Source organism: Paramormyrops kingsleyae, chromosome 12 (genome assembly GCF_048594095.1).
Source record: "Paramormyrops kingsleyae isolate MSU_618 chromosome 12, PKINGS_0.4, whole genome shotgun sequence".
Taxonomy (NCBI): domain Eukaryota; kingdom Metazoa; phylum Chordata; class Actinopteri; order Osteoglossiformes; family Mormyridae; genus Paramormyrops; species Paramormyrops kingsleyae.
This window is the reverse complement of record NC_132808.1, coordinates 16,695,247-16,711,778: the sequence shown is the minus strand read 5'-3', so window position 1 is coordinate 16,711,778 and position 16,532 is coordinate 16,695,247. Positions and strand designations below refer to the sequence as shown.

The 16,532-nt window shown below is 44.5% G+C and overlaps 1 protein-coding gene across 4 annotated transcripts in view; it reads right to left on the bottom strand.

Moving 5' to 3' along the window:
• Positions 1-131: 131 nt before the first annotated feature.
• Positions 132-16,532, bottom strand: part of mtus1a (microtubule associated tumor suppressor 1a) — a 34,171-nt gene continuing 17,770 nt past the window's right edge. For 2 of the 4 annotated variants that reach the window (XM_023814726.2, XM_023814725.2), the window contains 9 exons: positions 14,200-14,396; positions 9,720-9,786; positions 6,037-6,251; positions 4,295-4,400; positions 3,493-3,566; positions 2,754-2,837; positions 2,358-2,474; positions 2,178-2,275; positions 132-1,880 (listed from right to left, as the gene is read on the bottom strand). In XM_023814726.2, the coding sequence (XP_023670494.2) occupies positions 1,664-1,880; positions 2,178-2,275; positions 2,358-2,474; positions 2,754-2,837; positions 3,493-3,566; positions 4,295-4,400; positions 6,037-6,251; positions 9,720-9,786; positions 14,200-14,396 (1,175 nt within the window). In that variant the 3' untranslated portion in view covers positions 132-1,663. Of the gene's footprint in view, positions 1,881-2,177; positions 2,276-2,357; positions 2,475-2,753; positions 2,838-3,492; positions 3,567-4,294; positions 4,401-6,036; positions 6,252-9,719; positions 9,787-10,489; positions 10,667-14,199; positions 14,397-16,532 lie in introns of those variants that run through there. The other 2 variants (XM_023814727.2, XM_023814728.2) reach the window with 2 other exon arrangements.

Genomic DNA, 16,532 nt, shown 5'->3' with positions numbered 1-16,532 from the left:
ACATCGCATTGGCATTGTGGGGCTCTGTGCTACTGAGTGAGCCTTTGTGTGCCTGGAACAGTAGATAAGATATTGGACGTCTGAGACACTCCATCAAGAAGACAAGCCAGTACCGATTGTGACATCACATATTCAATTTAAACAACACACATGTTTATTAATCACATTAGATGGCAGTTTATACATCTCACAGATTATATTTTAAATTGTCAGGACTAAAATTAAATTCATAAATAAATAATATCAAGTTCTGCTTTATAATATTGAATTTATACATATAACTTTATGAATTGCATATTTCAGTTTAAGCTTCACACCAGTGATTTCAACATCGGAATAGTTACTTTTGTGACACGTCATGAAAGAAATACTTAGGAACACTTTTCAGGATAAAGCTTGTCTCTGCCCCACCATGAGGACAGCTGGAGGCACGGTTGGGTGACATCGAGCATAAAATGGTGATCAGGGCCAGTCAATCCTATTGGTGACACAGGCAGCCGCCTAGGGCGCGATCATTGCAGGGGGCACAGACTTAGCGAGCCATGGGCACCACTGATCAAACTTGCCTGGTGGTGATTAGACTGGCACTGATGGTGACAGAAACCAAGATGCGTGAGCAAGAAAACATCAATTAGCTAGTTACCTAGAAGGCGATTCTGGGAATTAAATGGGAAAATGTTTGGAATACCCCCACCCCATTTTAATAAAAGTTCAGTATAAAAAATACAATAACTTTAAATACAAGGCCAACGCTGCCAAATACTGAAGCCGTAAATACTTAGTAACTTCAATTGATCACATTAAGATGATTCAAGGTCGGACGTTTTTAAGTAATGTTTTAAATCAGTTCTGATTATGTATGAACAGTTTAAGACCTCTGAATTCATTAGCACTGCTGGAATACTGCCACATATGCCATATTGTCATGTACTGTTTTATATATATATACACATATAAATGCAATAACTGTATGCTGAGTGAAGAATGCAGGTCAGAGAGCAAAATGCAGACTGATAGAACCCTAATACACTTTGGCAGCACACATATTTTTTATGGAATATCACAAATCTTCCTTTCTTATATCCTGGATATTCTCTTACGTACCAGAGATTTTTAATTGCATATCATGATATCTTTACTGGTGTGATTTTCACAGGTAAAAACAGTCATCTTGTCCTGGGTCATCATGCATGATTATGCATGTTTACATGAAGCACACATGTAGTATGTCTACACAGAAATACATCTCCCAGCTAGCCGTGTGAACACCGTGACTAATCTGTGCACAAAGACACACAGAGACCCCACACCCAGCCGCATAAAGCCTGTTTTTCACCTTTATTGACTAAATGGCTTTTTAGGTTTGCATTTGCTTGTTGCTTGGATGTTGGCTAACAGCTCAGAAGACGGTAGATATCCCAAGCTAGGCTGATCCTTTGGTGGGTGGGACAGATCCGGGGCAGGGAACAGCTTAGCTGGGCTCCATGGCAGCTAAGCTACGTTTTTCAGCTTTTGAGTTTGTAGGGGACCTGAGATTTCCAGCTCACATGTACGTAGACGGTACCTCTGTAGAAGGGAGATGGGTCGTGATCCTGCACAGCTAACATAGCTTTCTGACTGGAGGACAGTGCTGTCCATCTTTTGTCCCAGGGAGGGTCAGCTGCTATCTGGGCGAACTCGGGCTGCTGGAGAGGATGGCGGAGCTGCGGGGGGACTGGAATGACACGGGGGCCGAGGATGGAGACACTTTCCGTGGACTGCCCAGGTCCCCGTTGTGCAGCTTCCAGAGCAGTTCCTCGTTCTCCATGGAGAGACGTTTGTTCACCTTGGACTCCTTCTGGAGAGACTCCTGCAGCACTGCCTGCTCTGTGGAGAGCTGCCTGAGGAGAGGAATGTGGAGAACTCACTAGATGTGCCAAGACATGGAGCTTAAGGCCAGAGCACATTCTTGACACGCAAACCTAGCAGGCATGACCCTCCTAGTTTTGGAAGGTGATGTCACAATTGGAAGTGTACCTCAAAGACATCCAAAGACATTCTGGAATTTGCTCCACCCCCCCATTTAATATCTCAAGGCACCCTAATTGCTGATGAGATCAGAAATACCAACACAACAGCCAGAGGCAACAGAAGCAGATGTTTGACTTTCCTTGCAGGCAGAAAGACCATTGACCTACCTGGACAGAGCGGCATGCTTGTCCATCCTGGCCTTGAAGTCCTCATTCTCCTGCTGGACTTTCTTAAGACATTCTTCCAGCTGCACATTTTTTTCAACCTATCATTTAACGAGATCAGAAATTCAGTCTCCAGCTTGCAAATAAAATGCAGATCACACCGAGTTTATTATCATTCCTCACCAGTTTCTCCATCTGCATCAGCTTCTGGTCCTGCTGGTGGAGCTGTTGGATCTTGATGTCCAGGACGACCTTGAGACTGTCCAACTCTTGCTCCAGGTATATGGTGTGCGGATCCTTCTAGAACAAAGATAAATATAGGAAACAGGGTGGAGGCGAGTGACAGAGTCAGGGGACACTCTGAAGCTAACCTCTGAAATGCACGTGGCTTCAGGCTGCAGATACAAAATCGCAATGACAAGGGACAGGCGGCTGAATGTCTAACAATAGTGATCCAGAGGTCATTGCAGGACACATGGAGTATAGCTTGCTAGCAATCACATGAACAGATAGGGGGCGCTGGTACTGTTAACAAGGACATGCCGCGGTAATGGGAGACATGGGACCCAGTGTGGTTACCCGTGTTTTCTCAGTCGAGGCTTTCCGTCTCCCCTCTTCAGCCTTCAGAGTGCTGTTTTCCACTTTGAGTTCCTCGATTTGGTTCTGGAGAAATACAGGAAGCCGGCCCTGAGTTACTCAGCTGCTAAAATTACTGTGTAATAACATATCTTTCTAAGGTACGAACGGTGTCACCCGCGTAAAGCGAGAAAAATAATGTTATGTCAACTTCTTCTTGCTGCATATTACTTAATTTTAATCTTCAGTTACCAAACTCTGTCTTGCTATGTGTGCCGCGCTCATTTACACCATCTGCTCTTCGGCAGAAAGTTACCGTACGCAGATACCCAAGGACACTGTCTGATGATTGACGATTGCTTGCTCACGTCATTTTAAGCTAAGGAGAAACCTAAAGTAACAAGTCCCTGTGTGTAAATAACACATCTTAGGACTTAACGTATCAAACAAACAGCTAGTAAGCTTGAACGCAATGATGCAGAAAATACTCAAAATCCATGATTTCATAGAAGAAATACACCTCAGGTTTTCTTTGTGTCTACTGCAATATAATATACTGAATAATATATAATAGATTTTACACATTAAGTATTAATGCATTTTTACATTATTCCATTACTTTTTGGCAGTGTACAGTCATCTGTAATGCAGTGCAATTTTCAGAGCATGTGCCCAGCAGTTGTAATGAATTAGCCCCTCAGAGTGATGTGGTCCAAAGCAATGGGTTCTTTGTTAGGCTTACAGATAGAGCGCCTTCTGCTTCCTTCAGGGTCTCGTCCAGAGCCAGAATTTCCTGCTCATGTTTTTTCCTGAGTTCTGAAAGGGATAAGGGGTTAACATTAACTGCCCAGACATGCCTTCACTGTCTTTACTGGAGCACGCCGACTTCATAAGCTTGCTCAGTCTGATCAAGAGCTTGGGACTGAACTACCGACGACACGAGTGGGTCCTGGAGCTGCAAGTGTTTATGGGTAGTGTCACCTGAGACATCCGACATGTGCGAAAGTCTTTAGCGGTCAAAGAAACTGACGTTTAAATGTCATTTGTTTGGTTTAAAACTAACAGTAGCACACTGTCAAAGTGTGTCAGCTTAGCCATTTCAAAACCTCTCGGAAACTCACCCCAGGATCTGCACCAACCATCCAATATACAATCTGACTTGGCCACTGGCTCACCTTGTTTGGCTACTCAATACCTCCACATCAAGTTAACTCACTAATTCAACAAATACATGGAATGGCTGAGGTGCCCCAGAGGAGACTTTTGGGAACCAAAGAGGTGTTCATCTAGCCATCCAACAAGATATCCGCAGTGTTTCACAGAACAGAAGTGACTCTTGGTAGTTTCTATTGTCACTCTAAACTTGCATATGCTTTAATGTTAAATTGTGTCTTATTCCGAACACATATACATTTACTACCCAGATAAATAGCTTTAAACATTTTCTTTGACTGCCTAAGACTTTTGCACAGTGCTGTATATTCATCTCAGTTTCGTTCTAGCATTGGTGGCCAAATGAAGTGAGCCGTAAAAGTGTGACCAACCTTCAAAAGACGTTTCACACTGCAGCCTGAGACACTCCATCTTCTCCGAGTGGCTGGTTTCCAGTTGCCGTATAAAAGCATCATGTTTGGACTTTAAATCATCCACCTTCAAACAGGAGTAAAATGCAGTCTGGGAAACCAAAACATTTGCCACTTCTCTGTTTAAGACTCAAGTCAAGTGCTGTTATTCATTACATTTTCATGCAAAACACATAACATGTCCGGCATACATAATGCAAGCCTGCATTTTCAACCAACAGAAAGACCAATGGTTTCACAAAGTAATTCTTTTAAGCCATTCACTCTTAATGTAACATTAAAAAAAGAAAAAACATTGTAGTTCCAAAACTAGGTTTTAGGAAACCTGTGCTGTAAAAAGCTCTATTAAAATAATAATGCATTTTAATGTAAGCATTTGACTAATTATTAAATTACTATACTGCCATACAAAGGCAACACAATTTTGATTGAAACTGGGTCTCTCTGGTTGGTTTTGAACTACACTATACGCAAAATCCACACTAAAACCAAAGTAAAACACCCTTTTCGCTGTGAGCGTAGTTTTGCCTTTGTAGGGCATTATAACTGAGTATGACAATGTAATATATAACTTAAAATTGCTATGCCATTGCAAAATCACCCCTATCCTACAAAACAGGACTTAGCGGATCAGAGAGACATATTGCTTGAACAAATGCTTAGTACTTCAGCACAGTAACAGTTACCACAAGCTCAGAAGCGAGACTGCTAAATGCTTGCCGTCTGAGCCGTGAGAGCTTCATCCATGCCGTGTGGGACTCGAACCCCAGCCAAGCAGAGTGTAGAGCGTGAAACGGTCACACACAGAGACAGCAACCTGACCGGGCACTACTGCTACACTCCCACCTGCACCCAGAGCCGCTGGCCATCCGAGTACAAGGCTTCATTGTTTTTAGCATTGCTGTAATTTATTTTCATTATCATCGATTATTTTTTTGGCCTATCGCGAGTCACTCCTAAGCTGAATTCCTCCCACTTGCTAATTTTACAGAGTCAATTGGGTTAAGGACTTTTATCAAACCTTGACCAGGCAGCCAGGAGTACCGACAAAACTGTGGCTGCTATTAAACACAGCAAGGCTGCCCCCTTACACATGGGGTCCTTTGTGTTACACACACTTGAACTGTGTGTCTGGTGCTGCAGTCGCAAATGAGTAACGCGAAAGGCATCTGGAAAAGTGACTTCAAACACAGCGACAACTGTGTGACACGTCCCGCTCAGGGTCGCAGCACATGTCCGCAATCGGGCCTGTTAAGAGGGCATATTATCTGGCGTCTATTATTACGACAAGAGGCTCACAGCAAGATCCTGGCTCCAATCAGCCATTATTTGGTGTAAAGAAACAGACTTCTGTCTCTCTGTAACAGCTCAGCCGTGTCTTCTTCCTGACTGCAGTCCTGAGGTTTCAATATTGGATGATCAGGCTAATGCTATTAGCGGAACTTAGCAACAATGGCAACTGAACATAACTATCAAACAATGAATACTGTTCAGACTGGAACACACCGATCAAGACACATGTCCCCAACCATAAATCAAGCATTTCTGGTAGATTCCATAGCCCATCCACCTGGGATGTAGGTTTCTGGACACAGGTATAATTTTTGAAGCTAGGATCAGCAGGAATGATCAGCAGCATTGACTGTTAGCAAAGAGCAGCAGCAGTGGTGATTGGCAGAGACAATCCCCATCTCTGATCTCACCTCCTGTAGCATCTGGCTCCTGCACCTGTCCGCCTGTTCTTGGTACGCTTCATGGACCTTCTCCCACTCAGCCGAATAGAAAGCCTGCTGTTGCTCCTCGAAGTTGGCCAGCTCCTGCTGGTGCTTCTCCTGGACCTTCTGCAGAGCTCCCTGGAATACCGCATTCAGTTCCTCCTTCTCCTGCTGCAGCCGGTCACATGTCGCCGTCAGGCTCCCTGGGAGACATGGAACCCGGGTTCCGTTAGAGCATTATGCAGCGTGCCGACAAGCCTGCCCTCTGACCTGGAGTTCTTACCCAGTTGCACAATTAGAAGACAAACAGTTGGCTGTAGATGTCAAAAAAAGCCATGATTTCATAATGGCCTGAAATGTGAACCATGCCTGGGCTTGCCCCCCCCCCCCCCCTCAAAAAAAAAAAAAACCCTCACCCCCTCCCTGTCTGGAACAGGTGCTACTGTCCCATTTCCAGACCCCAACACCCACCCCACATGTGTACCAAACCACACGCCATAAAACTAACGCCACGCGCTCTGGAAAAACTCTGTCGCCTCAGCATCCCTTATCTAAGCCCACGGGGCGTGTAGCTCTGCTGAGGGACTTGGCCAAATTTCAGGGAAAGCGTCTGGCTCTTAGGGGAATGAAAGAGGCAGCTGAGGGCAACACTGGGGTCTTTATTGTGCTGCCTTTGCCAGGCATGGTCCTGCACGCTAAAACAGCCCATCGCAAACCCAAAAGTACCATTACCAGCTCGCAGAGGGGAATTCTCTGCTGCCCTGTCATTTCCGGCAGGATGTAAGTCCCGTGCGACTGTGTGTCTTTTGGAGTCTGCGAGTGAAATACTGCCCGTCTTCTCCCGTACCCTTCTGCCAATGAGGAGCTTCAGGGTGTTTCAAGCCAATGAGGAGGAAACATTCCGGGCAAGACATGCAGAAACGGGGTGAGGGCTGCACTTAAATCTGTCTAAGGCAGTGTTTCCCATTCTGGTCCTCAAGCACACACAGGCAGGCCATGTTTTAGCTCCCTACTGTCTGGCAGGGAGCTGGGAGGGAGCAAAAACGTGGACCGGCTGTGGGCCCCGAGGACCGGACTGGGAAACGCTGGTCTTACGTACACCACTGGACTCTTGAGTGACTTCACAGGCCAGTGACAACACCTACTAGGCAGGAGACACCCTGGATGGGATCCCAGTCCATCGCAGGGCAACACACAATCACACACTATGGGGAATTCAGGGAGACCGGTTCAAATAACCTTATTTTTTGACTATGGAGGTAAACCACAACTTCACACACAGCTAGAGTGAGAATAAACCCCCTAAGAGGAGAGGCTACTACCCTGATTGGCTGAGTCCTCCTCACACCTGGGCTTGATCAGCTGACCTAAAGGTTACCCCAAAAACCTGCATACACACCGGCCCTTTGCAGATATGGCTGGCCGCCCCTGCAATAAACAACTTCTTAGTCTGAACCCTTGTAACTGATGAGAAAGTTTCTCTGTCACTGAAGCCAGACAAAAGTGCTAACTCTTCACTCGGGGGTTCAGGAGGCTAAGCTTCTGTGGCTGCAGTCGGAAGGTTGCCGGTTCAAGTCCCGGCCTCAGCAGAACAATCCCATGAGGCCATTAACCCCCAGCTCCAGGGGTGCTGCACGATGGGTGACCCTGCGATGTGACCCCCAAGCTATGCAGAGCAAGATGAGGCAGGCGAAGAGAAGCATTCCAATGTAATCGTACTTGTGCAAATAAAGGAATTATTTATTATAACCTCATACACCAACCAAAGATGGATTACATATAATCAAACATCAAAAGCAGACAAAACATAACAGAATCCTGGAGATGAAGTGAGGGCTAAAGTGTGGCTGCTGTCCCGCTATTCATAGCTAACTGCAGCTGTGGGTGCCATCTTTTATGCAATGACTCCAACATAGACACATTGGTCTGTTAGGCACATGGCGATGTGTGTTAGGTACATGGCGGTGTGTGTTAGGTACATGGCGGTGTGTGTTAGGTACATGGCGATGTGTGTTAGGCACATGGCCTTGTGTGTTAGGTACATGGCGGTGTGTGTTAGGCACATGGCGATGTGTGTTAGGCACATGGCGGTGTGTGTTAGGCACATGGCGTTGTGTGTTAGGTACATGGCGGTGTGTGTTAGGCACATGGCGATGTGTGTTAGGTACATGGCGATGCGTGTTAGGTACATGCCGATGTGTGTTAGGTACATGGCGGTGTGTGTTAGGTACATGGCGATGCGTGTTAGGCACATGGCGGTGTGTGTTAGGTACATGGTGGTGTGTGTTAGGTACATGGCGGTGTGTTAGGCACATGGCGGTGTGTGTTAGGCACATGGCGGTGTGTGTTAGGCACATGGCGGTGTGTGTTAGGTACATGGCGATGTGGCACATGGCGATGTGTGTTAGGTACATGGCGATGTGTGTTAGGCACATGGCGATGTGTGTTAGGTACATGGCGGTGTGTGTTAGGCACATGGCGGTGTGTGTTAGGCACATAGCGGTGTGTGTTAGGCACATGGCCTTGTGTGTTAGGTACATGGCGATGTGTGTTAGGCACATGGCGATGTGTGTTAGGTACATGGCGGTGAGTGTTAGGTACATGGCGATGTGGCACATGGCGATGTGTGTTAGGTACATGGCGATGTGTGTTAGGCACATGGCGATGTGTGTTAGGTACATGGTGATGTGGCACATGGCGATGTGTGTTAGGCACATGGCCTTGTGTGTTAGGTACATGGCGATGTGTGTTAGGTACATGGCGATGTGGCACATGGCGATGTGTGTTAGGCACATGGCGATGTGTGTTAGGTACATGGTGATGTGTGTTAGGCACATGGCGATGTGTGTTAGGTACATGGCGATGTGGCACATGGCGATGTGTGTTAGGCACATGGCGATGTGTGTTAGGTACATGGTGATTTGTGTTAGGCACATGGCCATGTGTGTTAGGTACATGGCGATGTGTGTTAGGCACATGGCGGTGTGTGTTAGGTACATGGTGATGTGTGTTAGGCACATGGCGATGTGTGTTAGGTACATGGCGATGTGGCACATGGCGATGTGTGTTAGGTACATGGCGATGTGTGTTAGGTACATGGTGATTTGTGTTAGGCACATGGCCGTGTGTGTTAGGTACATGGTGATGTGTGTTAGGTACATGGCGATGTGTTGTGTTAGGTACATGGCGATGTGTGTTAGGTACATGGCGATGTGTGTTAGGTACATGGCGATGTGTGTTAGGTACATGGCGATGTTTCACAATGAAGCAAAAGCTCATTTTAACCAGAAGCATTTAAGAGCAGGTGTTTCTTCAAAAGCTGATGCTGGCCTGCGTTTTCCCCATCTTTGTGCGCTATCATTATCCCACACAGCCTGTTGTGATCCTGATCTTGAGAATGTCTGTTTGATTGCTCAGGTGTCCTTGTAACAAAGCACCTACACTAACTTTCTGCACAATTATGCCACCTGACAGCATTTAAATATGGGGTAATTTTTTTGATGTTTTTCATTCCACTCTTTTCATTGCATCAAATTAAATTAAATGAATGGGTTACACATGTTATGTATATGATATATCTTCTAAACCGAGTCCATACATTTGCATCATGCCCAAACCCAGCATATCAAATAAAGGAGCATTTCATTGCTGGCTATTTATTATTTACTTACCCAATTCTCCACGCAGTGTGGCCAGCTCCTGTGACAGCTCAGTTCTCCTCTTGACAACGTCTTCATGCTGTGGAGGAAAAAAAATATATATGCGGTCTGCAACAAAAGTCACTTTAGCCGAAAAAGACATCGAATATTATTGCACTGCTGTAGTCAAGGGGTATCGTTAGATCAGATTCCCGGTTAGATGATAAGGTATCTCTCTCGCTCTCCGAGGAACATTGTGCCCCGTGGCTACTATGCAGGTATTACGCACACCGCCTGCCACCAAAACATTTGCACAAAAGCCGAAAACCCGCACGTATACCAAAAGGACCTGAAATATCCTTCCCGTACAAAGAAGTCAAGCACATGTTGCAAGCATGTGAGACACGTGTTGAACGATCAAACGGCAGAAACTCAGAAGCCACGCATAGCGGAGGTAAGCATCACACTTAACGCAGAGTCATACACGCACAAGCCGGGGAAGGCAAACAAACCGCAGGCATCACACTACGGCCATGCGGTCCCCTCACTCGACTGCTCTTACAAATCCTCCGTTTACATACTGCATGATATGCAAGCAGCGCAGGGATCGGTGATCTGCGATCTCTGATCAGCATGCACAAAGCACACAACCTACCTTTAAATCACCCTGCTTATGCAGTAACAGTCCCCAAAACACTTAGCCTACTCATAACAATCAGTCTATCCCTTGTGATTAGCCTACCCATAGCAAAGACCTAGCCAGCTTTCGGGCTGTCCGATCACCAAAGAGAGGAGCGTTTTACCCGCAAGCACTCGGTGCTGATGCAGCAGCCCATGATCGGAGCCGTGTCAGTCCCCGGGGCCGCACCTCCGCCTCCCTAACACCCCTGCGCGCAGCCCAGCCTCCACACCCGCTCGCTCCGGAGGCTGTCAGGCGCCGCGCAGAAGGGGGCAGGGCGGTCTGAGGGACCGTGCAATGTCTCATCCCCTACCCCCGGACCACCTCCCCGCATGCACGTTAGTGGGGAGGGACTCTAGAGAATGACAGAGCCGGCGCGGACACCCCCTTTTGCGAATCCGGTACCGGGCCGTGGAACGCTGGAGGTTTTGGTAAATTTCCCAAAAAAAAAAAAAAAAAAAAAAAAAAAAATTGTTGTATATAGGCCTATATATATATATACATACACACACACACGAAATTATATATATATATATATATATATATATATATATATATATATATATATATATATATATATATATATATACACACACACACGTAACATATATAATGGTACATAATGTTATATAAACACGCACATACATTTATAATCAAGCAACGCTTGTTTTTTGACTACAAATCTGGATTCGCCGACGTAAATACCCTGCGGTTCACTCCTGTTGTTTTTCTGTTTTCAAGTAAAGGGATGCTTCTTGAGTCTCATCATTTCTCAGAAACGCCAATAAAATACTGAGCTCAGTAAAATACAGGAGAATGTTTCTAGACCGTAATCTCATAGATGTATATTTCCATGTGTCGCCAGAGTCTTTTTGAAAAATATATATAAGATTCTATATCTCGTTATTTTTTATACGAATATTACTTTGGTGACTAAAAAGCTGCTTTTGTGTCCCCGGGATTCGGTGTCTGTTTCAGATCGCCTAGCACATTGTCAGTTGCAAAAAAATAAAAATGAAAAACGCCGCAGAGGAGGAGATGGGCTGAGTGGAGGAATGAGGATGAGATGATTTACTGCGCGGCAGTTTTCGTATGCTTGGCTCCATCCAAGTTAAAAGCTTAACCAGATAAAGGTGTAAAGTAAATCTCAAAGCGCAGCAGGAAAGGCAGCGCCGGCGCCCCCTGCAGGCTGACACATTCAGCCTATAAAGCAACATATGCGTTAGCGGAACACTTATCCCAGGACAGGTCGATTGCTTTTTTTTTTTTTTTTTTTAAAGAAATAAATAAATAAATAAAAACTACCCTATTTCTCTATGCCATGATGATCTCGTTCAAAAACACACATCATTAGCTGAAAAGCCTCTGTAATTTGTCAGCATGGAATGGAATGCACAGACATTAATTTTTTCCTAGCATTAGATCTTGGGATTCCCAGAAAAAAAAACACTCTTGTGGCTAAATAATCAAATAGTTCCCAGAATGCTGCTGGTTAATGTGTCTTCCTCAAAGATCATTACATCACATGATACAGTACCACTCTTTAGGTATCTAGTTCATGTTAACATGGAAACTACCAGCTTTACTACTGCAGGAATAGGAAAGAGGATCACATCAAATCTCAGTGTCCTGCTAATGGGTTTAAAAAGGAGTACTAGCATGCTTTATTATTATTATTATTATTATCATTATTATTATTGTTGTTGTTGTTATTATTATCATCATCATCATCATCATCATCATTATTATTATTATTATTATTATTATTATTATTATATGCCCTGTCGTGGGTTGGCACCCATGCTGGGTTGCTTCCTGCCTTGTGCCCATAGGTTCTGGACCCCCCACAACCCTGAGTAGGACAACTGGTTTCAGAAAATGGATTATTATTATTAGTAGTAGTAGTAGTAGTAGTAGTAGTATTGTTGTTGTTGTTGTTGTAGTAGTAGTAGTATTGTTGTTGCTGTAGCTAATATAATTATAATAATAATGGTAATATTCCAGCCAACCTTCTTCCCTATCTGCTTATCCAGTACAGGATGGCAGCGAGCTGGGATTTCTCATATATCACTCCCTCCTTGCCCTACTGCACTGCTAGATGTATCTGCGTTCCAAATATATACCGACAGGGCGTGGATCAAAGGGCAAAAAGACATCGACAGGAATCAGGAGCACATGGGCTGTGAGGCACCATCAAGTCAGAGCAGAATATAACTGTGTCAAATGCTTCTCTTGCACTGGGTATGACTCCTGCCTTTAATGTCTGCGACTTTATGAGCAATAATTTGACAGCAAAAAGTACATAACATACATAAGATACATAACACTGTGAAATACTTCAGTAACAGTAACACATGTTACTCAGTGAAAACCAATCAGAAACACCCCAGCTAGGACATGGACATTACTCACCATTATTACAGACAATAGTGCCTAGTGCATGTAAATATATACTAATTTTAATAGTGAAATACTACGAATAACCAACAATAAAATCTGAAGGGCAAAATTCAACTGGTATCATGTACATTCATTACTGACACACTGCAGGTTTGACATCATAATCCACTCCTGTAATGATACTTTCATGACAGTTTTGTATTGACACTTTGAAGTATTGATATAGCAGGTCCATAATCAAGCTCAGCAGTGACATATTGAAGCATACACATTCTCCCAGAGCCATAACAGCCCTGAACCTCAACATGCACTGACCACCTCTCTGTGTGTGTGTGTGTCTCAAACGATTTAATATTTGTTCTTCATAGTATTTAAAGGGGTAGCTGCTCTGCGATTTTATTATACATGTTATAATGATAATAAAGGCTTTCTAATCCTAATTATAAGATAGTACTGTCACATCTTGAGAAAAGAAGGTGCAGAGCAGGTGTCCAGTGAACAAAAACACTGTATTAGACTAATACAAGAGAAGGGAAAGAAACGGGACTGCGAGTGGTCAAAAAAGGGAAGGTTAGGACTGGGGAGAGCACAGGCAATGGGAGGACTGACATTAATGGCCAGACTGGCGACGACGAGACAAACAGGAACTTATATACAAAGACTAACGAGGCGCGACTCATCAGGGCCACGTGAGGGAGGAGACAGGAGAATCGGGCGGGCGGGACGTAAGAAGTATCATCACTTGATCATAGTCAAGTTTAGAAGGAAATTTAGGAGGACATTGTTCTGCCCATAGCAAGGTGCTTTCAAGCATATGAACTACTAAAGATGGAGGACAAAGGCAGCCGGTGCAAGTTAATTAAAATGAGTTGCAGTCAGTTACTTGTGAGAAGCGGCGCCCATGTGTCAGGAATCCTCAAGCAGATAGGAGGTGGAGAGGAGCTGGTTTCGCTGATCTAAATGCAACTCTGCCATTCAAACAAAGCAGCTTTAGCAGAGAAACGTCATCCTGCCTCCTGGAGTCTTTTCAGCTCCACATCCGCACGTTATCTCCTGCACGGGCTTCCTCCCAGACTCTCAGACAAAACCCAACCCTGGTGGTACCATCAAAACCGTCAAGATAAAGCAGAGAGTGCAGGGGCGCCTGGCTACGTTTCTTTGGCAAAACACAGAGCTTTGTACAACCAGCCAAAATCCACAGGACCACGGTGGGCCTATAACCTAATTTGACAGCAACCAGATAAGCTTGTTTCCAAGCACATTACCCACAAACCTAACTTAATGTATATTATACTTTCTCACTGGGAAAAAACAAACAAAAAAACATCATTACGAAGGCATGTGTCCATTATCAGCTAAAAATGAGCTTATCGCTAAACGCTTTGAAGCATAATGAAAACAGAACTATTAAGAGTAAAAAGGTGCACGCCCTACCTTCGTGAAGATGTGCTGTATGATGACAGCGGCAGCCAGAAAGCGTCGATCACTGGCGATTAGCTGATCTTCTCGCCTGTGGCCGACATCCTGGCTCTGGTCCTTGTGCTGGTTACTTTCCCTGTTGACCAGGTCGCAAGGACTGCTGTTTTGGGGATCCTTGTTGCAGGAGCTGGCTCTCAACTTCCCCCGGTCCACTGAAAGGGAACAAGCATGCAACATGGAGACCACATTCAGCATTCTGCTCCCCCCCCCCCCCCCCCCCTCCACCCTGCACTGGACCACTGGGGCACCTGCAGTGATTCTGGGCCCCAAGTTGTAGCTGAGCTATGCTGCTGGTCCCACACGCACGCTAGCTCATACGCTAATGCGGCTAAGCTACGCAGTTGTCGGAGCCCGTAGCATGAGCAGCGAGAAGCATTATCTAGAACCCACTATGGAGCATTAGTATGAGTCACAGAGCAATTACAAGCCATCAGGCAGCTTCTCTTCCCCGGCACAAAATGGAGCCGTGTATGAGATTACACCCACCTCCAGACCCTCGTCCCTGTGGACATGGCTGTCAGTGCATTCCACTTTTAGCAGAGCCGGGGCAGGTTTGATTTACAGCAGCTTTATAAATACGCAGAGAGGCCATGATACAGGAACTAATGTACTAATAAGCTCCACCAACAGAGAAGGACTGGAGACACACATTGGTTTACCTGGGGTGGCGGTGGCGGGGGGGAGGGTACCAGGACTGGGAAATCAGCTTCAGATGGGAGGGCTAACAGAAATAGGGGACTTAGCAGATAAGAGGAGGCAGAAACATGCCCCTTTTCAGCCACAGACCGGGTGCCATTCGGTCCAGGATAATTAAAGAGGAAATTTTCCAAATCTCTTTTTTCACTGGTTTTCAGATGAGACCACTAATGACCTAAAATCGGGCTTCCACATCATATGTTACAGTACTGGGAACCAAAGCTCACCCAGTCCTTGTGTCACCCAATAAAGAATGTCCAGAATTCACTAATTAAGTCCACTGAAATTTCCTCAAAACATATACTGTTTACTAAGTGACTTGTGAAAGTTTTCTCTTTAATTGAGATGAACTATAGCCGAATATTAGTAAATAGCAAATATATATACATCATTGAGAAGGTGCGGATAGCATGTATCAAAGCAAAAATTGTAAGCAAAGGAAGTTAAAAAGTTTCCTACATGGCAATACATCCAATACAGGAGCTTAAGTCTCACTTTCAAGAGCTGGAAAATATACAGCGAGTTTCCGTGCTGCACAGAGGTCATTCACTGTGAGGGCTACATGATTTGAAAATTAATGCTGTTCTGCAAAGCCCATATCCCTGATTCATGAAAAAGGCAAATGGAAAAGGGGTTAAGTCTGGAAAGGAACTGGCACCTGGCCTGTTCCCCTCTACACCACAGAGCTGCTTGCTAAGCCTAAAAGGGATTATGGGTAAAGAGTGAGGAGCCAGCAGTAGGAGGAGCATCTAGCAGGACCAAAAACATCAGAGGCATGAAACTGACACATTTGAATATTAAACATAAGCTGGAGTAGTAAGGCTTGCAAAATCCTTTAAGTGGATTTAAAAACCATCACAATAATGATATTTTATAACAATATGCACTCATAGGAAATTCCAGAACACTATCCCCCCAGAACACTTCAAAGAATGGAATCTTTCTATGATCTATTTCAAGTTAAAATCTAGAGGTTATGATTTCAGCCTGCATCAATGTTTTAATTGCAGTCTAACTTAAAATATATATTAAATGCAAGAACATGTCTGAAAATGATCAGAGAAAGAAAATCTTCCTTTCTTTCAAAATTTTTGCACTCAGTGGATACCAACCCCAGAGAAACAACAGCATTAGGCTCATCATGTAATGTAATGATCTTTGAGGAAGACATTAACCAGCAGCATTCTGGGAACTATTTGATTATTTAGCCACAAGCCAATAAGCATTAGGTGGAGAAAAAAAAACAGCATCAGACCTCATGTGCATTAAAGGGGATTTTCAGTGTGTTACTCATATTTTATTTAATGTAAAATAAGCTGTCAAGCTGAATGCCTGAAATGTTACAGTACTGGAAGTATGACTTTAAAATATGATATTCTACATCATACGGAATAGCATACCCTAGCAACTAACAGCCTTGGGGAAAGGCCACATGCATTCTTCAAGTGAACTGTTGACTCAGAATTTAATAGAATGAAATAGAAGGAATATATGCATTGAGTTGAGCCAATGTTTGTATGAGGACCTTAATATAAACAGAGACTATTGGCTGTGATGTATGAAGGGAGCCTAAGTTTGGAAGAGGATATTTT